General features: G+C 47.0%; 1 protein-coding gene across 1 annotated transcript in view; it reads right to left on the reverse strand.

Moving 5' to 3' along the window:
* Positions 1-6,095: 6,095 nt before the first annotated feature.
* LOC120990946 (A disintegrin and metalloproteinase with thrombospondin motifs 10-like) overlaps positions 6,096-22,880 on the reverse strand; it is a 208,191-nt gene continuing 191,406 nt past the window's right edge. The window contains exons 8-9 of the mRNA XM_040419838.1: positions 6,229-6,362; positions 6,096-6,122 (exon numbers count right to left, since the gene is read on the reverse strand). Of these exons, the coding sequence (XP_040275772.1) occupies positions 6,096-6,122; positions 6,229-6,362 (161 nt within the window). The remainder of the gene's footprint in view (positions 6,123-6,228; positions 6,363-22,880) is intronic.

Consider the following 22,880-nt stretch of genomic DNA (forward strand, 5'->3'; position numbering starts at 1 on the left):
GGAACAGGCCACTGTCAGATATGTTTAGGCCCAGGCACCCAGACAGAGGAGAGAGGTCCCATAGCAGAGAATCAGGCTTCATGTCATAGCAGAGAATCAGGCTTCATGTCACCCAACACTGGAACAGGCCACTGTCAGATATTTTTAGGCCCCGGCACCCAGACAGAGGAGAGAGGTCCCATAGCAGAGAATCAGGCTTCATGTCATAGCAGAGAATCATGCTTCATGTCACTGTCACGGCGGGCGTGCACTCAGTATGACAGGTAACGAACCAACCAGGCTCTGGGCGAGAGACAGGGAAGGGTCACCTCCTAGCTAATCCCTGACCTCTTTCTCTGCACTGCTCAGCCCATCTACAGATCTTGAAGGTAGATCTGAGATGTCCCCGTGCCTGGGCTGACAAAACCCTGAATTCCCTGAGATGGTGAAGTGGGAAATAGGAGCAGCCTGCTCGCACAGAACCTGGGTGGGAAAGATGACACAAAACAACCAACTAGAAACAACACTTATCTTCCTGAGCTGGAGCAGACAGCCAACCTTCCTTCCTAGCTTCCAAGATAACAATAATGAATATAATCCGCTCAGGGCACTGGGCAGAGGAGCTATTTAAACTAATGACTCCACCCAGTGCACCTGATGAGGGACGGATCCAGCACGACTCCAAAACAAACACTAAACTCGTGCTGCAATCCTGGCCGACCTCCGCACATCGTCGGAGTGGGGCATGACAGTCACCCAACACTGGAACAGGCCACTGTCAGATATTTTTAGTCCCCGGCACCCAGACAGAGGAGAGAGGTCCCATAGCAGAGAATCATGCTTCATGTCACCCAACACTGGAACAGGCCACTGTCAGATATGTTTAGGCCCCAGCACCCAGACAGAGGAGAGAGGTCCATAGCAGAGAATCAGGCTTCATGTCATAGCAGAGAATCAGGATTCATGTCACCCACCACTGGAACAGGCCATTGTCAGATATTTTTAGGCCCCGGCCCCCAGACAGAGGAGAGATGTCCCATAGCAGAGATTCAGGCTTCATGTCATAGCAGAGAATCATGCTTCATGTCACCCAAGACTGGAACAGGCCACTGTCAGATATTTTTAGTCCCCGGCACCCAGACAGAGGAGAGAGGTCCCATAGCAGAGAATCAGGCTTCATGTCATAGCAGAGAATCATGCTTCATGTCACCCAACACTGGAACAGGCCATTGTCAGATATTTTTAGGCCCCGACACCCAGACAGAGGAGAGAGGTCCCATAGCAGAGAATCAGGCTTCATGTCATAGCAGAGAATAAGGCTTCATGTCACCCAACACTGGAACAGGCCACTGTCAGATATGTTTAGGCCCCGACACCCAGACAGAGGAGAGAGGTCCCATAGCAGAGAATGATGCTTCATGTCACCCAACACTGGAACAGGCCATTGTCAGATATTTTTAGGCCCCGGACAGAGGAGAGGTTCATTCAACTTTGGGTTGCCCCACAATATAATGGTAAAATGAAAATAAAAAGAGGATTGAATGAGGAAGTGCCCTGGAGTACAATAATATATGGTTAAGGGGAGGTAGTTATAAATGTCTAATCTGCACAAGGGATGGACAGGTCCTGTGGGATCCATGCCTGGTTCATTTTTATAAACGTCAGCTTGTCTACATTGTCTGCTGTCGTTGTGCAGGCACTGCAACATGTAGTCGCTCATGTGTGCCAGGCTGCCCAGAGGTAAGGACAAGCTGTCCTCTGTGGGAGGCGTATCATCATCGTCCTGCGTTTCCCCCCAGCCACGCACCAGTAATGGGCCAGAGCTGCGTTGGGTGCCACCCCGCTGTGAACATGCTTCATCCTCATCCTCCATCACCTCCTCCTCATCCTCATTCTCCTCGTCCTCCAGTAGTGGGCCCTGTCTAGCCACTTTTGTACCTGGCCTCTGCTGTTGCAAAAAAACTCCCTCTGAGTCACTTCTAAGAGACTGGCCTGAAAGTGCTAACAATTACCCCTCTTCCTCCTCCTCCTCCTCCTCCTGGGCCACCTCCTCTTCCATCATCGCCCTAAGTGTTTTCTCAAGGAGACATAGAAGTGGTAATGTAACGCTGATAACGGCGTCATCGCCACTGGCCATGTTGGTGGAGTACTCAAAACAGCGCAACAGGGCACACAGGTCTCGCATGGAAGCCCAGTCATTGGTGGTGAAGTGGTGCTGTTCCGCAGTGCGACTGACCCGTGCGTGCTGCAGCTGAAACTCCACTATGGCCTGCTGTTGCTCGCACAGTCTGTCCAGCATGTGCAAGGTGGAGTTCCACCTGGTGTGCACGTCGCATATGAGGCGGTGAGCGGGAAGGCCGAAGTTACGCTGTAGCGCAGACAGGTGAGCAGCGGCAGGATGTGAACGCCGGAAGCGCGCACAGACGGACCGCACTTTATGCAGCAGCTCTGACATGTCGGGGTAGTTGTGAATGAACTTCTGCACCTCCAAATTCAGCACATGCGCCAGGTAAGGGATGTGCGTCAAACCGGCTAGTCCCAGAGCTGCGACGAGATTTCGCCCATTATCGCACACCACCAGGCCGGGCTTGAGGCTCACCGGCAGCAACCACTCGTCGGTCTGTTGTTCAATACCCCGCCACAACTCCTGCGCGGTGTGGGGCCTGTCCCCCAAACATATGAGTTTCAGAATGGCCTGCTGACGTTTACCCCGGACTGTGCTGAAGTTGGTGGTGAAGGTGTGTGGCTGACTGGATGAGCAGGTGGAAGAAGAGGAGGAGGAAGCCGAGTAGGAGGAGGAGGCTACAGGAGGCAAAGAATGTTGCCCTGTGATCCTTGGCGGCGGAAGGACGTGCGTTAAACAGCTCTCCGCCTGGGGCCCAGCCACCACTACATTTACCCAGTGTGCAGTTAGGGAGATATAGCGTCCCTGGCCGTGCTTACTGGTCCACGTATCTGTGGTTAGGTGGACCTTGCCACAGATGGCGTTCCGCAGTGCACACTTGATTTTATCGGATACTTGGTTGTGCAGGGAAGGTACGGCTCTCTTGGCGAAGTAGTGGCGGCTGGGAACAACATACTGTGGTACAGCAAGCGACATGAGCTGTTTGAAGCTGTCTGTGTCCACCAGCCTGAATGACAGCATTTCATAGGCCAGTAGTTTAGAAATGCTGGCATTCAGGGCCAGGGATCAAGGGTGGCTAGGTGGGAATTACGCTTTCTCTCAAATGTTTGTGAGATGAAGAGCTGAACGCTGCCGTGTGACATGGTGGAGATGCTTGGTGACGGAGGTGGTGGTGTTGGTGGTACATCCTCTGTTTGCTGGGAGGCAGGTGCCAACGTTCCTCCAGAGGCGGAGGAAGAGGCCAAGGCAGCAGCAGAAGAGGTAGCAGGGGGAGCCTGAGTAAGTTCCTTGTTTTTAAGGTGTTTACTCCACTGCAGTTCATGCTTTGCATGCAGGTGCCTGGTCATGCAGGTTGTGCTAAGGTTCAGAACGTTAATGCCTCGCTTCAGGCTCTGATGGCACAGCGTGCAAACCACTCGGGTCTTGTCATCAGCACATTGTTTGAAGAACTGCCACGCCAGGGAACTCCTTGAAGCTGCCTTTGGGGTGCTCGGTCCCAGATAGCGGTGGCCAGTAGCAGGAGGACTCTCTTGGCGGAGGGTGTTCTGCTTTTGCCCACTGCTCCCTCTTTTGCTACGCTGTTGGCTCGGTCTCACCACTGCCTCTTCCTCTGAACTCTGAAAGTCAGTGGCTCGACCTTCATTCCATGTGGGGTCTAGGACCTCATCATCCCCTGCATCGTCTTCCACCCAGTCTTCCTCCCTGAACTCCTGTTCAGTCTGCACACTGCAGAAAGACGCAGCAGTTGGCACCTGTGTTTCATCATCAGAGACGTGCTGAGGTGGTATTCCCATGTCCTCATCATCAGGAAACACAAGTGGTTGTGCGTCAGTGCATTCTGTCTTCCACCGCTGGGGAAGGGCTAGGTGGATGCCCTTGGGAAACCCTGCCAGCAGAGTCTTCAAACAGCATAAGAGACTGCTGCATAAGTTGAGGCTCAGACAGTTTCCCTGATATGCATGGGGGTGATGTGACAGACTGATGGGCTTGGTTTTCAGGCGCCATCTGTGCGCTTTCTGCAGAAGACTGGGTGGGAGATAATGTGAACGTGGTGGATCCACTGTCGGCCACCCAATTGACTAATGCCTGTACCTGCTCAGGCCTTACCATCCTTAGAACGGCATTGGGCCCCACCAAATATCGCTGTAAATTCTGGCGTCTACTGGGACCTGAGGTAGTTGGTACACTAGGACATGTGGCTGTGGCATAACGGCCACGTCCTCTCCCAGCACCAGAGGGTCCACTAACACCACCACGACCATGTTCGCGTCCCTTACTAGAAGTTTTCCTCATTGTTACCGTTCACCACAATAAGAAAAAAATTATTTGTCCCAACGTATTGAATTCTAATTCAGGCCTTTTTTTTACAGGCACCTAACACTATCTGGCTATCTACTTAGGTACCGTATTACACTAATAAAGGCACAGCAGTAACCACAGATTTAGCTGACTATAAATTGTAGGCCTAGTATTTCGGCGGTGGATGACAGGTATACGTTTACGGACAGAATTAGACTTGGAGATGAACGGTAGCGTTTGAAGTTATTGAGAATGACCCTATCTGCACCTTCAATCTAATATACCCTTTTATGGATAGATTTAAACTTGGCCTGATACAGCAGAAACCACTGATGTAGGGAATTGCTAAGTTGGGAATTGTATTTCAACCCAGAACAAAAACTGTGCTTTGGCGGACACTAAATAACTTTACCAGCCACAGCAGTAAACACAGATTTAGCTGAATATAAATTGTAGGCCTAGTATTTAGGCGGTGGATGACAGGTATACGTTTACAGACAGAATTAGACTTGGAGATGCACGGTAGCGTTTGAAGTTATTGAGAATGACCCTATCCGCACCTTCAATCTAATATACCCTTTTATGGATAGATTTAAACTTGGCCTGATACAGCAGAAACAACTGATTTAGGGAATTGCTAAGTTGGGAATTGTATTTTAACCCAGAAAAAAATATATCCTTTGCCAGACAGCAGACAGTATTACAGTAAACACCAGATTTAGGGTACTGCTATTTTGCCAATTGTATTTCACCCCTCAATAAAATAGCAAGCACAGCTAAGCCCCTGATGTGGGATATAGCAAAAAAAACAAAAAACACTATTGATGGTTAAATGTACTTTGTGGCAGCTTGTGCTGGCGCACCACAAGACACAAAATAGCCGCCGATCACCCCAGAAAAAAGTGACTGAAAAACGCTCTGGGCAGCCTTAAAACAGTGAGCAATTTAATAGCAGAGGTTGAATGATACACAGCTGTACATCGATCAGTAAGTAAATCACTGCCTAATCTGGCCATAACAGCAGCAGCTGCATCCTATCCCTACACTGATCAGAGCAGAGTGACGTGCGGCGCTACGTGACTCCAGCTTAAATAGAGGCTGGGTCACATGCTGCACTGGCCAATCACAGCCATTCCAATAGTAGGCATGGCTGTGATGGCCTCTTGGGGCAAGTAGTATGACGCTTGTTGATTGGCTGCTTTGCAGCCTTTCAAAAAGCGCCAAGAAAGCGCCGAACACCGAACCCGGACTTTTACGAAAAGGTTTGGGTCCGTGTCACGAACACCCCAAAATTCGGTATGGACCCGTACTATACAGTTCGGGTTCGCTCATCCCTAACCCTAAGGCCTCATGCACACAACCGTATGTATTTTGCAGTCCGCATAAACGGATCCGCAAAAAATACGGATAACATCCGTGTGCATTTGGTATTTTGCGGAACGGAACAGCTGGCCCCTAATAGAACAGTACTATCCTTGTCCATAATGCGGACAATAATAGGACATGTTCTATTATTTTGCGGAACGGACATACGGAAACGGAATGCACACAGAGTGTACGGTCCGCAAAAAAACGGAAACGAACACAGAATGAAAATACGTTCATGTGCATGAGGTCGTAGGGGGTTCTAGAGCATTGGAAAAATATGGCTACTTTATTCCAAAGTATGTGCTACTCCTGTCCACAGCCTAATTCACCAGACACAACCCATTTTTTGTTTCTGGAAGAGTTTTTAAAATCCTAGACTAACATTGTAATCTCATCATCACTGCAATGTGCAAAGACAAAAATATTATATAGAGTTGTAGTTAGATGTAAATACATACCTTGCACTCCCCATTAACACAAACATCATAGGATTCGGGTCTACATGGAGTCCCATCTATTACTGCTGCTGCTCTTTCAGTGTAGAAATTAAATCCTTTAGCCAAACAATTTAATGAACAGGCTTTCACACCACCTATAATAATAAAAGGAACAACAATATTATAGAGAAGGGGCTAATTTATCAAAACTAACAGTAATGCCTTATTCACACGTGTGTTTTGGCCAGTGATTTCCATGATTGTGAGTCAAAACCTGGCGAGGAAGCTACACAGAGATAAGGTAGAAGGGAAGGATCTGCACCTCTTCTGTGTTTAGAGCCGCACTTGGTTTTGGTTCAAAATCACTGATGGAAATCACTGAACAAACACTGGTGAATAAAGTAAGACTTTTTGTTGCTCTTAGCAACCAATCAAGGCTTAGCTTTGATTTGTCCAGAGCAGTTTAACAACTTAAGCCCAGGCTGCAATTGGTTGCTATAGGCAACAATGACAGTTTTATTGTTAGTTTTGATAAATGAGACCATAAGGCTTTTTAGAAAGAAACCTAGATACTATTTAAAGTAATTTAATCAACCAACCATCACATTCTGGGGTAGAGGATTTCATAGTTTCAAAGCTCTAAGGCCCCTTTCACACGGGCGAGTATTCCGCGCGGATGCGATGCGTGAGTTGAACGCATTGCACTCGCACTGAATACCGACCCATTCATTTCTATGGGGCTGTTCACATGAGCAGTGATTTTCACGCATCACTTGTGCGTTGCGTGAAAATCGCAGCATGCTCTATATTCTGCGTTTTTCACGCAACGCAGGCCCCATAGAAGTGAATGGGGTTGCGTGAAAATCGCAAGCATCCGCAAGCAAGTGCGGATGCGGTGCGATTTTCACGCACGGTTGCCAGGAGACGATCGGGATGGAGACCCGATCATTATTTTTTTCCCTTATAACATGGTTATAAGGGAAAATAATAGCATTCTGAATACAGAATGCGTAGTAAAACAGCGCTGGAGGGGTTAAAAAATAAAAAATAAAAAAATTTAACTCACCTTAGTCCACTTGATTGCGCAGCCCGGCATCTCCTTCTGTCTCCTTTGCTGAATAGGACCTGTGATGATGTCACTCCGGTCCTCACATGATCTATCACATGATTTTTTACCATGGTGATGGATCATGTGATGGATCATGTGATGACCGGAGTGACGTCATCACAGGTCCTGTTCCTGTAATGAATACTCACCACAGGTCCTATTCAGAAAAGGAGACAGAAGGAGATGCCGGGCCGCGATCAAGTGGACTAAGGTGAGTTAAATTATTTATTTATTTTTTTAACCCCTCCAGCGCTATTTTACTATGCATTCTGTATTCAGAATGCTATTATTTTCCCTTATAACCATGTTATAAGGGAAAATAATACAATCTACAGAACACCGATTCCAAGCCCGAACTTCTGTGAAGAAGTTCGGGTTTGGGTACCAAACATGCGCAATTTTTCTCACGCGAGTGCAAAACGCATTACAATGTTTTGCACTAGCGCGGAAAAATCTCGGGTGTTCCCGTAACCCACCCACACATTTTCCCGCAACGCCCGTCTGAAAGAGGCCTAACACTGAAAAGACCTTCTATGCTGATAGTGAAACATTCTTTCCTCTAAAGGGCTTATTACACGGGCAGATGATCGAGCGAACAATCGCAATTCTGAACACATCTTTCCATGTATATGGGGAATGTGCTGCCAACATTAATGAAAATTAACAGCTGCACAAACAATCATAAATGGTGAATGATTTTTTTTATGCAGCTTTATGGGTTTCAGTACCTAGACATGACCACTACACTAACTGTGTAGTTCCGGTGGCCGGTGCCAGTGCCGCAGCTTGTGAAAACAGCTTTTTAGTGGAGCGCCATAAGTTGGACCACTGCCGATCTGATATTGATGATGACTTTGTCCTAAAGAGGACTTGTCATCAGAAAATGCAATGCAGTCTGCAAATTCACATATAGTTTTAGAGAAGATTCAGTAAAACTAGCAATTTATACATTTACATCTATGTTTTTTCTGAACTTAAAGGGAATAAAGCCAACCCAATGTGTAGATGTGCACTTTCCCTGGCTAGCAAATGGGGAATAAAACTTCACTTTTATTTGTTTTTTGCCATTTTTTATTTTTTTTTGCTAATCTGACATGTATCACTTGTGGTAATAATTTTGGAATGCTTTTACTTATCCAAGCCATTCAGAGATTTTCTCATGACACATTGTACTTCATGATAGGGGTAAATTAAAGTCAATATATTTCTCCTTTATTTATTAAAAACAATAAAAAATTTACCAACATTTGGAACAAAAATTTGGAAAAATTCACAATTTTCAAAATTTCTATTTCTCTGTTTTTAAGACAGATAATGACACCTCATAAAATAGTTATTACTTTACATTTCTCAGATGTTTAATTCATGTTGGCATCATTTTATAAATGTCATTGTCAGTTTTTAGAGTTTAGATGGAGTATAATTAAATACAATTTTTAATAATTTTAGAAAAGAAAATTTCCAAAACCCACTTTTAATGGACCAATTCAGTTACATAATAGAAATCACCAATAAATGGCCCTATTTTAGAAACTACACCACTCAAGTTATTCAAATATGATTTTACAAACGTTATTAACCCTTTAGGTGTTCCACAAGAATTAAAGGGAGATTGAGGAGAAATTTCTAAATTTGTAATCCATTTTTTTCCCTGTAACACAGCAAGGGTTAACAGCAAAACGAAACCGTCCAAAATACAAAGGAGAAATGTCTCTGGTTATCTTACGGTAATTCCTCTGCGCTGCAAGCTGCAAATAGTGACGTGGGTTTTTGTCACTTAACCAAGATTCAAACAAAAAAGAGACTGCGCTGCAGAAAGAATATTACTTTTCCTGAAGAAGCTTTGTAGCGAAACCCGGGTCGGGCGTCTGTGCAGGCTGATCTGAATGCTTGTTATATTTTTAATTTTGTGAGTATAATAAGTGGGTTTTTTTTAAATCGCACCCCTAAGTGCTTCACTATCCTCCGCGTTTCTTTGGTTTATGAGGAAACAGGGATATATGAGAAGATCAAGGAATACCAGAGAAGGTGTTTGCTGAAGCCTATGGAGATGTGGGGACACAAGTGGTGATAAATACGCACACTGTGAATGGAATCTTGCACTTGTAGATCTGAGGAGGATGTTGTTACATCCTGTGAACCTGGTGAAAACCTAGCTTTCTTCCCTTTTAATCCGAGGAGAGAGGAAAAGAAAAGAAAAGTAATATTCTTTCTGCAGTGCAGTCTCTTTTTTGTTTGAGCAAAACAAAACCGAATATTTATTACTCTGAGTCTGCAGTTAACAGAAATACCCCATATGTGGTCATACAGCTGTATGTGCACATGTCAGGGCGCAGAAGAGAAGAAGCAAGATATGGATTTTGGAGGTCAGATTTAACTGGGATAATTTTAAGTGCCATGTGGCATTTGAAGACCCCTGATGTTCCCCTACAGTAGAAACTCCCAAAAAGTGACCTCATTTTGGAAACTAGGATAAGGTGATGGTTTTATTGATACTACACTGCTCAAAAAAATAAAGGGAACACAAAAATAACACATCCTAGATCTGAGTTAATTAAATATTCTTCTGAAATACTTTATTCTTTACATAGTTGAATGTGCTGACAACAAAATCACACAAAAATAAAAAAATGGAAATCAAATTTTTTAACCCATGGAGGTCTGGATTTGGAGTCACACTCAAAATTAAAGTGGAAAAACACACTACAGGCTGATCCAACTTTGATGTAATGTCCTTAAAACAAGTCAAAATGAGGCTCAGTAGTGTGTGTGGCCTCCACGTGCCTGTATGACCTCCCTACAACGCCTGTGCATGCTCCTGATGAGGCGGCGGACGGTCTGCTGAGGGATCTCCTCCCAGACCTGGACTAAAGCATCTGCCAACTCCTGGACAGTCTGTGGTGCAACGTGACGTTGGTGGATAGAGCGAGACATGATGTCCCAGATGTGCTCAATTGGATTCAGGTCTGGGGAACGGGCGGGCCAGTCCATAGCATCAATGCCTTCGTCTTGCAGGAACTGCTGACACACTCCAGCCACATGAGGTCTAGCATTGTCTTGCATTAGGAGGAACCCAGGGCCAACCGCACCAGCATATGGTCTCACAAGGGGTCTGAGGATCTCATCTCGGTACCTAATGGCAGTCAGGCTACCTCTGGCGAGCACATGGAGGGCTGTGCGGCCCTCCAAAGAAATGCCACCCCACACCATTACTGACCCAATGCCAAACCGGTCATGCTGGAGGATGTTGCAGGCAGCAGAACGTTCTCCACGGCGTCTCAAGACTCTGTCACGTCTGTCACATGTGCTCAGTGTGAACCTGCTTTCATCTGTAAAGAGCACAGGGCGCCAGTGGCGAATTTGCCAATCTTGGTGTTCTCTGGCAAATTCCAAACGTCCTGCACGGTGTTGGGCTGTAAGCACAACCCCCACCTGTGGACATCGGGCCCTCATATCACCCTCATGGAGTTTGTTTCTGACAGTTTGAGCAGACACATGCACATTTGTGGCCTGCTGGAGGTCATTTTGCAGGGCTCTGGCAGTGTTCCTCCTGTTCCTCCTTGCACAAAGGCGGACGTAGCGGTCCTGCTGCTGGGTTGTTTCCCTCCTACGGCCTCCTCAACGTCTCCTGATGTACTGGCCTGTCTCCTGGTAGCGCCTCCATGCTCTGGACACTACGCTGACAGACACAGCAAACCTTCTTGCCACAGCTCACATTGATGTGCCATCCTGGATAAGCTGCACTACCTGAGCCACTTGTGTGGGTTGTAGACTCCGTTTCATGCTACCACTAGAGTGAAAGCACCGCCAGCATTCAAAAGTGACCAAAACATCAGCCAGGAAGCATAGGAACTGAGAAGTGTTCTGTGGGTGTCTTGCTAATTGCCTATCATTTCCACTTGTTGTCTATCCCATTTGCACAACAGCATGTGAAATTGATTGTCACTCAGTGTTGCTTCCTAAGTGGACAGTTTGATTTCACAGAAGTGTGATTGACTTGGAGTTACATTGTGTTGTTTAAGTGTTCCCTTTATTTTTTTGAGCAGTGTATTTTGGGTACATATGATTTTTGACCACTCGATATTGCACTTTTTTCGAGGCAAGGTAACCAAAAAATGGCTGTTCTGGCACAGATTTATTATTTTTTGTTTTTTACAGCGTTCACCTGACAGGATAGTTCATATGTTATTTATGAAGAGTAGGTTGTTACGGACCTGACTAACCAAATATGTCTATTTTTTCTTTTGTTTGTTTTACATAATAAAGGATTTAAAAAAAAAATAATGTATTGGTACCATTGTGGGTACATATGTTTTTTTGATAGTTCATTATTAAACTTTTTGGGGCAAAAATGGCTGTTTTTGCACAGATTTTATTTTTTCTACGGCATTCACCTTAGGGAGTAGGTCATGGGATATTTTTATGGAGCCGCTCCTTACGAATGCGAGTATATCTAATATGTCTATTTTTATTAAAAATATTTTTTTTTAAAAAGTGACTGGGCTTGGGGTGGCCCTAACGCTACTCTGGGTCCCCTGGACACCGTCAAAATGTCACCATGTGTTGCTGCTCTCAGGAAGGGATTGTAAGGCGTAGTGCAACCCAATGGGAAATAACTCCAGAGAGTCACGGTCTGCAGTAAACCAGTGTGCATCTTTACTGGAGGAATTCAGGTGCAAAACAATACAGGTGAGGCATAGGGCTGGCTTCTCCAGTCTCCTCCGTGGCAGAAGAAGGATTTGATGCTGAGGAAAGGCCTGAGGTAGCTTTGCCTCTCTCTCTCCCAGAAGGCCGGTACCATGGCCAAAGGCTGGTGGCCGACGGTCTGTAGCTCAGTAGTCCGGTTGGCTCCTTGGTCACAGGGCTGGCGACCCATGCTCTGAGGCTTAGCGTCCCCATCTCTTTGTGCTCCTCTGGTCACTCATGCAGGCTTGCAGAGTCTTCCCTCCAAGCACTGGTCCCTAACTGCAGAACACTACGAGTTCTGACTGCTCACCTTATATACCATTTCTAGCTAGACTGAAACGTTCTAGTGGGAGTGGTGGAGTGGAGAAACTTAGCACAAACAATTACAAAGTTACCACTCCCATCTGGCATAGACTTACATTAGAGCTTCCATGATTCCAATGTCACAGCAGTTTTTCCAGACAAATACAAGTTTCCAGACATAAAATAGCTAAAACCAGACATCCAAAAGGTCACACTGTCTGGATTTGGTGGTAAACAACATCTGGGTTTTTCCCTCCAAAACATGCTCTTCTTTAAACCCTATGGCAGCTATGGAAAATTACCAGCTTCTCTTTCAAAGTCCCAAAAGTCTCTCAGTATTCATTAACTCTTTACACAGAGCCTTGCAAATACAGTGCAAATGAACAGAATATATATTACAACATACAAATAAAATGCAGCAATACAGTAATAAACAGTATAAGTTAACCCTTTCAAGAGAAAAAGTAAGAAGTTTATAACTTTGCATAGAGGAAATAGGCAAATGTCCACAAATGTCTAAACATCAAAGTACCCCTGCTCCATGGCACTACAAAAGGGCCTGTCATGACCATAGGCAGAAAAACACACTCACACAGTCCTAACTTGCACCAAACCTGCTGTCCCTGCTTACTTGCAGAGCAAGCCCTAAACGGCTAGTTCACAACAAATCACAGGACACAGAGTGGTCAAAAATATCCAAACCAAGGGTTAAACCAGACTGGAAACGGGGTACAAAGTCACTAAGCAGATAGAGAGGCCCAAGTCAAGCCGAAGTCAAATCCAAATAGTTGCAATCCAATAACACACGATAGCAAGCAAGTTAAAAAACTACAACTGGCAAGGGTGTACTACCAACAGGTGGTTTAAATAGAGCACGGAGTCCCTGGATCAAAACATAGGTCCAGGGACTCAGCGCCCCAATGGAACAGAATAAAATCAGTCCTGAGATAGGCAGGCTGAGCAGTCACCCAGACTTTAACACAAACATACACATGTAATACAAATAACTCACTAATCTCGACCAGCATGCATGTGCGCTCTCATCACCGGGGTTTTTTGGCTTCAGAAGAATGGCATGGCCTAAGTGATGCATCATCACCAGGGCGCGTGGTTTATGTGTGTATCACAGGGGAAGTGGCCTAGGTGACAGGGACACAGCATGGAAGCAAGTCTGACACAGCACTGCCATGCCTGATCCCCAGACCTTTTTTTTTTTTTTTACTGTAAACTTTTCTTTTTTCTTTTTTTATATGGTTGGTGTTTTCCATAGGACAGGCAGGGTTTACAATTTATAAGAGAGGATGAGGCCTGGGAAACTCATCACTGTTTCTCTGACTAGCCGTGCTGCACTGACCTGCTCTACCACACCCTCTGACAAACCGAATCAGGCAAAATGCGTCGGAGGAGGAGCTTAGTTAGTCTTTCAATAGCATTAGGGTGCATGTAAGGCTAGGGTTTAGGTTTCAGGACTGATTGGGGTCGCTGTTTTTTTTTTTTACTTTTTTTTTACTTTTTAACTTTGGTCCCAGTACAGGGACTTAAACATTTCAGGGTCTCATCCTTGTTTCATTGTAGTACATGCTGTATTGTACTACACTGACTGTCAGTGTAATACACTGACAGTGTGCCCCACAGACTGGGTCTCACAGACATCTGTACATGGCAGACGCTGAGGCCTTTGCGAGGCCTGAGGTTGCCATGGCAGCCCTCAACCCCCTGTCACAGCAGCGCGGGGAAGGGGGGGGGGTTGGGGCAATGGAGAGGCAGAGGGAGCCAAGGCCAGCATTGATCCGTTTACAGTGACGCAAGCAGGGATATAGCAAGGGTTCACCTGTCAGTCACAGCCGACCCCTGCATTGATTGGGCAAGTACAGGTCCGGTGCCCACCCATTCATCATCAATTATTAGTACGTCTATTTGCAGAAGTCACTTCCTGCTGTGATGTATTAGTATGTCACATGTTGCCAAAGGGGTTAAAATACCCAATGTAAAAAAAATAATAATAATACAAACGTATATATACAAGGGTTTGGTTTCAAATTTGAGGCTGCTGGGGTCATCTATTCGTTCCCTAGTCTCCGTGCATATCAGCTGCAAAATCTGCCCTAACACTGGCGCAGCGGAGCACTTGCTGTTAGAAAAGCGACCCCAATCAGTCCTGAAACCTAAACCCTAGCCTAACATGCGCCCTAATGCTATTAAAAGACCAACTAAGCTCCTCCTCCGACGCATTTTGCCTGATTCGGTTTGTCAGAGGGTGTGGTAGAGCAGGTCAGTGCAGCACGGCTAGTCAGAGAAGCAGTGATGACTTTCCCAGGCCTCATCCTCTCTTGTAAACCCAGCCTGTCCTATGGAAAAGACCAACCATGACCAATCCCAGGAGAGTGGGAGTGATATCCTGACACTCCCACCTGTCCAGTCACTACATGTCACTCAGCTGCTGTTATGAGAGTGGGTGGGAGTAAATCTCCCTTTAACATCTCCAGCATGCCCCATGCACAGCACAAAAAAGGGGAGTGTACTGTCACCAAGGAGAGCTAGGACGTGCATCTCCTGGCCAGAAAAACTGTCTGTAAAGCTCAAATACTACCAGGCCTATTCAATCACAGAATAAAACAATATTACAATCTCAGAGCACCTAATGCACTACTGATGTTCAATACTAACCTATCATTGGAAAATACTAAAATATATAAAACACCCGAGTGGCATTACCACACCTATGCCCTGTTTCTATCTGGATATGCACTCTCAATGTCATTTTATTAATCTATTCCAGGTCCCATATATTGTGCATTTCCTGTTATTCATCGGTTTATGTTCAAATGTAATGTCCCTGGTTCACCAGCAGGTGGCAGCAAATTTGCCAGAGCAGTATGAAGAACAGAATGGAACCTTCCAGTCCATTCTAACTTCCCCTGTAGAGGAGTGGGCGAGTCCCATGTTCTGCAAGAAGGGAGGGGACCAGTTAGTTCCAGTTAGTTAGTCCTAGCTGACCCCCTGCTAAGGAAGCAGGTGTGCAGTGCTGCGTCCCTCCTGGACATGTGTTGCCCACACCAGCCACAATCCACGCCACGGTCACTGCGTCTGCTCCGTGCAATTTACTGCCCCACCCGATATGAGTGGTATTTTCTGTAGTACTATTCTCATCAGTTTAATCCCTGTTACGTCCCATATCAGGGTGGGATTGCCTTTTGTGAAAAAAAATTTAGGCCGGGTACCTTCGACTGCCTTCACAGTGACAGACCAAACTCTGATACACCAAAATGAATTGATTTTAGGAACCGGGAGATGGAAAAAGCAGCTTGGTCTGTCCTCTTACTCAGTCCCAAGTTGGGGCACTGCGCGTGCACGGAGCAATGTGCTGAGACACCCTATATGAGTGGTGTCTTAACTAGTACTATTCCTATCAGTTTAATCCCTGTTACGTCCCCTATCCGGGGACTTGTGTCGAATTAATTAACCATTGTCGAATTAACGAACCATTACGACATCCTGGAATAATTTAGTTCTGAGCTTTGTACTTGCTTTGTATTGGAATTGATGGGGATTTTTTAAATTGTCTGCCTTATTTCTAATAAACTATTAAGAGACTTTATTATGATTTTTTTATTTTATGTAATAAAAACCCACCCATACAACTTTAAAAAAAATATATAAAAAAATGTATGTTTTTTTCTATGAAAAATTATCCAGCTGATCGCTTTTGGTCTGATCATAATGAAGCAACGGCCTTATCATCTGGGGTGTGGCAACATTGCCAACACACTCATAGAGGTGATGATCGCTTCATTGTGATATGCAAGCCCCTTCACCACAACAAGGTAACGATCACAAAGGGGAATTGACACTTGTATGTGCCTTTTTTTTTTTGTTTTGTTTTTGCAGCCACAGTGCAGCACCAAAGGCCAGAAAAATTAGGCATGTACACATGCCTGAAAAATAATGTTATTGTTGCAGCCGGTGTTGTAGCAGCGGCCAGAAAAATTGATGTTTTCAAGGCAGAAAGGTGACTAAAACATTGCGGCTTGAACCCTAGTTGGTGGCGGAGAATTCACGAAAGTAATCCGGTATGCAGACATTAAATACAGCAGCGTGGGGACCATTTTGAGGCCAAGGCATGTCATCAGGCCCTTTTGTTAGTCAAACGTATCCCCCACTGTCAGTCCCTTCGGGATCCATGCCTCATTCATCTTAATGAAGGTGAGGTAATCAACACTTTTTTGACCGAGGCGACTTCTTTTGTCAGTGACAATGCCTCCTGCTGCACTGAAGGTCCTTTCTGACAGGACACTTGAAGCGGGGCAGGCCAGAAGTTCTATCGCAAACTGGGATAGCTCAGGCCACAGGTCAAGCCTGCACACCCAGTAGTCAAGGGGTTCATCGCTCCTCAGAGTGTCGATATCTGCAGTTAAGGTGAGGTAGTCTGCTACCTGTCGAGTCGTTCTCTAAGGCTGGATCCTGAAGGGCTGTGGCGATGTGTAGGACTGAAAAAGCTCTGCATGTCCTCCATCAACAACACATCTGTAAAGCGTCCTGTCCTTGTGGTCGTGGTAGGAGGAGAATTACTTTCACCTCTTCCCCTGTTAGATTCCCGTTGTGCTGTGACATCCCCCTTATAAGCTGTGTTTTTTAGTATAATAATAATTTTTTTAGTTTTGTTTTGAACTGCTGCATCCTTTCTGACTTTCGGTAAGTTGGTAACATTTCCGCCACTTTCTGCTTATACCGGGCGTCTAGTAGCGTGGCCACCCAGTACAGGTCGTTCTCCTTCATCCTTTTTATACGAGGGTGTTACAAAACTGTTATTTACCATGTTAGTCTGAATGGATGAAGCACATGGTGAGAACTATGGATGGCGGCCATTTTAACTCACAGACACTGTTCTGACTTTTCAACACGGTGCTATCTTGCCTGTATTTGGTGCACAGAGACATCATTCAGTAGTTTGAAACTACCAAACAGGGGACACATTTATTAGTGACTATTTTCTGTATAACTTGTATATTTTCGGTGTAACTGGCATAAAACTGTATCTTCCAAACTACTGAACGGATCTGGGTGAATTTCGGATATGTTGTTCACCCAGATCCCCCGGTTCCGAGGATATACTTGTTATGGGGTTATTGCATGTTTTGGGGTTCCTGTGATATGTTTTATAAAACTGTATTTCTCTGCCTGTGATAATTATATTAGCCATTGTATTCAGTAATCTTATCACAGGCAGAAAGGAGGATTTTGTGTGGGAGTGTCTGTGTTTATTGTACGGATTGATTGGTTGTATTTCAAACCCCTGTGGGCAGTACTATGTTTGTGGATTGTAAATAAAAGAGGCTGTATGCCCCAGGACAGTCAGTCCTAGCTTGACCTTCAAATCGCAGCCTCGCCTAGCTGTAAAATAGCTAGTGGGATTGTTCTACATTTACAGGATCCTTCTGGATATCGAGACAAAGCGGCTCCTCTCTCTCTCCCTAAACAGAGATCCAGACTATCCAAGCGGTCCAGCTTCCAGCTAGCCTGGGAGTAACCGTAACATTTGGATGGCAGCGGTGGGATTGTCCTGGATTTCCTAGGAGAGGTACTGAACGGATGGAGAGCGCTTACGAAAAATTGAAACGTGCGACCCTGAAGGATTTACTCGGGAGAGGCTCTCGCTATACGGGCCGAACCCACCTATGAAACTGGTGCAGTAGTTGATGGCAGAAGCGGACGAGGATATACGGAAGGTTCGAGCCCACGAACTCAGCCTAGTGACCGCACACCGCAATGCCGAAGCACCGCAGGTAATCGTTCCTGTCGAAAACGCCAGGAGGCCAAAGTTACCCTATGCAGCTTTTAGACCCTTCCTAGAGAGCGAGACAGGAATCGATGAATATTTGGCGGACTTCGAAAGGCAATGTGCCCTGCACCAGATTCCCAACAGAGAGTGGCCCACGATATTGTCTGGGAAACTATCTGGGCGAGCCCTGGAAGCATTTCGGACTCTGGGCGCTGAGGAAGTGACACAGTATGCGCTTGTCAAAGAGACACTGTTGCGGCGGTACGCTGTAACTCCTGACACGTATCGCCGACAATTTCGTAGCACGAAAAAGAAGCCTAACGATACACATATGGAATGGGCGCACCGAATGCGGAGAGCGGCAAATCACTGGATGAGCGGAAGTAAAGCTGTGACTGGTGAGGAAATTTTACAATTATTTCTCTTAGAACATTTTTATAACGGCATGGAGCAGCAGGGGAAGGAATGGCTGCGAGACAGACGACCTTCTACCTGTCACGGCTGTATGTGAGCAACAAGAGCATGCACAGAAAATAGAGCTACTGACCGGACCCAAACTAGGGAGGATAAAGGGTGACCCCTGTCAGACCCTCAAAGCTCTCCCTATGCTGCTAAGCCCATGCCCGGATCCAAATGGTGGAAGGAGGCATGCCCGCGTACCTAAGACTGATGACCACTGTAACCCCTACAATAGTGGAAGGGGCACGGCCACCGGTGCCCTGCTCAGTATATGGAGGGAACCGTGGTCGCCTCGGATCCAGTCAGAAAACACACAGATACACAACAATGTCTGCACACTTAGCTGAAGGGGCTGCAGCCGCAGTAAAGACGGATCCAAAGACAGGCTGGCTGCAGCAGAACACAGGTCCAGTGAAAGGATAGCATACAAGGGAAGATACTCAAGCAAGAGCTACAACTCAAATGAGAAATATAATCCACACCTTACAATACGAGGAGGGGGAATATAAAGGCAGGGAAATCAAACGCAGGAGGAACAGCTGGGAGGAAGGAAACAGAGAACTCCTCCCAGCTCTAGTAGTGACATCATCACAGGGGTGGAGAAACAGAGCTGTGAGAACGTCCCAAAGCTCTGGTAGTGACACTACCTTAGAAGAAGCAGCCAAATTGGCCGATTAACATTACGACTCCCGTCTACACGAACCCACGAACTACCGAACCCCAGCACGGGTCGAACACACAGATGTTTACCGTACATCGCCACGTACCGAATTCCGGTGCCCGCGGGGCCCGTACGGTACTCAGGACCACCGAATAACAACTCTGATCGTCCCAGACCGACCTGCTACCGATGCAAGCAACCAGGGCACCTCATGGCTAGCTGCCCCCTTAATGCACACCAGACCCCCCGGAATTATAATTACCCCTCTGGGTCATCTCGTCCTGCCCGGCGCTCTGTGTTAACCAAGAGGCCCCTATGGAGGAATATTTGGGACCACTTCACGAAGCAGATCCTGTATATGCTGCTTCGGATAACCGCCAGCACCATCGGCAGAAGGTATGGCTCGAGGGGCGATCTACCGAGGGGTTAAGAGACACGGGGGCTACCATTACACTGGTCCAGAGCCATTTGGTGCCGGAGCACAAGCGATCAGGGCAGACTGTAGCCGTTAGAGTGGCGCGGGGGGGGATGTGTACAAAATTCCGACCGCTAAAGTACATCTTGATTGGGGAGCGGGAAAGGGGGCCGTGAACGTGGGCATAATGGATAATTTACCTGCCGAAGTACTACTGGGCAACGATTTGGGCCCCATGACTTCTGCCTATGCTCCAGTATACAACAACGAGGCGAACCCAGTGACTACCCGAGCCCAAGCCCGAACGGAGCGAGAACTCTCACCAGTGTGGGAGACACAGGTAAGACCTACCCCGACCTTGACTGACCCGTTAGGTTCCATACCCTGGGACACCACAGATGCTTTCCAGACAGAGTCTAAGACTGACCCGACATTACAAAAGTACCGGGAACGAGCAGAGACCGGAGGGAACGGGTCAGATAACGAAACCTTTTTATGGGAAAAGGGAAAGCTATATTGCTTGACGGAGAAAAGGGGGCAGCATAGGCGACAGCTGGTAGTGCCCCACAAATACCGTCGAGAAATACTCAAGATAGGACACGACATTCCCTTGGCAGGCCACCTAGCTGTAACCCGCACACTACACCGCATTACTCTCACTTTCTTTTGGCCAGGGGTACACGCTGATGTTAGGACTTATTGTAATACCTGCGATGTGTGTCAACGAGTAGGGAGGAGAGGCGATCACCCTAAAGCTCATCTAGTAAATATGCCCATTGTGGAGGAACCCTTCAGCAGGGTTGCTATTGACCTAGTGGGACCGCTGGCTACCCCTAGTCCCTCCGGTAAGCGCTACATTCTTACCGTAGTGTACTACGCTACCAGGTACCCGGAAGCTGTCGCCCTATCCAACATCCAAGCGGATACGGTAGCAAATGCGCTGGTGCAGGTGTTCTCCCGGGTAGGATTTCCGAAAGAAATCCTGTCCGACCGAGGCACCCAATTTACTGCCGAATTGACTCAGCAACTCTGGCAGGTTTGCAAAATTAAGTCCCTCCTGAGCTCTCCATACCACCCCCAGACGAACGGACTTTGTGAGAGGTTCAATGGGACCCTCAAACAAATGCTCAAGACGTTTACTCAGGAATACCGAGACTGGGAGCATTTTCTGCCGCACCTCCTATTTGCTTATCGGGAGGTGCCCCAGGAAACGACCGGGTTCTCTCCCTTCGAGTTGCTCTACGGAAGAAAGGTACGGGGACCCCTAAACCTGATCCGGAGCACTGGGAGGGAGAGATGGAGACTGACGGTGTCCCCATTATGCCGTACGTGCTGAAACTCAGGGACCGAATGGAGCAATTAGCCAAATCAGTGCAGGCTAACCTCCAATCGGCCCAGAGAAGACAGAAGGTATGGTACGATCGGGGGGCCCGAAAGAGAATCTTTACCATAGGGCAAAAGGTGTTATTGCTTAAGCCAGTTAAGACAGACAAATTGCAGGCGTCCTGGCAGGGCCCCTACCAGATAGTGGAGAAAAGGGGAGACACCACTTACGTAATAGCTAGCTGCCATGACAGCAATCTTAGAAAGACATTCCATGTGAACATGCTCAAGGAATATCTTGAGTGGCCGGAGAACGTGACGGCCGTATGCTGTCCCCCTCAGGAAGTCCCCGACAGTCTACCCATTCCAGATCTGTTAGAAAAGAGTCCCCACGCAGATATAGTAGCTCAGGTCAAGATAGGGGACCGACTTAGCCCCACTGAAAGGGAGCAACTTAACCAACTCCTGCAGTCCAAAAGCCCCACTTTCTCCCAGAAGCCAGGGTACACTACCTTAACCACCCACCAGGTAGATACCCCAGGACAAGATCCTTTACGCCAGGCTCCTTACCGAATCCCTGAGGCAGTTAGGACAGGGATGAAGAAGGAGATCGGTGAGATGCTCCAACTCAGGGTAATTGAGTCCTCCAATAGTCCCTGGGCTTCCCCAGTGGTCCTGGTGCCGAAGAAAGATGGTACAACCCGGTTTTGCGTAGGCTATCGGAGGCTCAATGAAAAGACAGTGACGGACGCTTACCCTATGCCTAGGGTAGACGAGCTACTCGATCGTATAGCCAGGGGAAATTATCTGACCACCATCGACCTCTGCAAGGGTTACTGGCAGATCCCCCTGGCCCAGGAGGCTGTCCCCAAGTCGGCATTCGTCACCCCGTTCGGCTTATATCATTTTAAGGTAATACCGTTTGGGATGAAGAATGCCCCAGCTACATTCCAGCGCTTGGTCGATAGGCTCCTGGATGGCTTCAAGAGTTTTGCTTGCGCATACCTGGACGACATAGCGATCCACAGTGAGTCCTGGGAGGACCACTTAGCTCACATAGGAATGGTTCTGGATCAGATCCGGGCTGCTGGCCTGACTCTGAAGCCAGAAAAATGCCACTTTGGGATGGCCGAGGTACAGTACCTGGGTCACCGGGTGGGGTGTGGGAAACAGCGACCAGAGCCGGCCAAGATAGAAGCTGTCGCCAATTGGCCCACCCCCACCACTAAGACTCAGGTCCTAGCATTCCTGGGCACAGCAGGGTACTACAGACGGTTTGTACCAGACTACAGCACACTTGCCAAACCCCTGACTGACCTGACCAAGAAAAACTTACCTCAACAGGTCCTGTGGTCTCCCCACTGTGAAACGGCTTTCCAAGCTCTCAAAAATGCTCTTGTTAACGCTCCTGTCTTGGCGGCCCCAGCCCTCAGCAAACGTTTTATCGTCCATACAGACGCTTCCATGTTCGGGCTGGGAGCTCTCCTCAGCCAAGTAGGCGAAGACGGAGGGGAGCACACAGTTGCCTACATCAGCCGTAAGCTCCTGCCACGCGAAGTCAGCTATGCAGCGGTAGAAAAAGAGTGTTTGACTTTGGTGTGGGCACTAAAGAAATTGACTCCCTATTTGTATGGACAAGAGTTCACTCTGGTTACAGACCATAACCCGTTGGTGTGGCTAAACCGGGTCTCTGGGGAAAACGGCAGACTTTTACGTTGGAGTTTATCATTACAACCCTTCAACTTCACCATTACCTACAGACCTGGGAAACAGAATGGCAACGCCGACGGGTTGTCCAGACAAACAGACCTCAGCTCAGCATAACCAGCGGTCTGGACAGCCTTAGTCTGCCCCGAAAAGGGGTCAGACAGTGTCTGCCAGAGTGTTCCACAAAAAGGGAGCACTGTTACAAAACTGAATGGATGAAGCACATGGTGAG

The sequence above is a fragment of the Bufo bufo genome, chromosome 2 (genome assembly GCF_905171765.1).
Source record: "Bufo bufo chromosome 2, aBufBuf1.1, whole genome shotgun sequence".
In the NCBI taxonomy this organism is placed as follows: domain Eukaryota; kingdom Metazoa; phylum Chordata; class Amphibia; order Anura; family Bufonidae; genus Bufo; species Bufo bufo.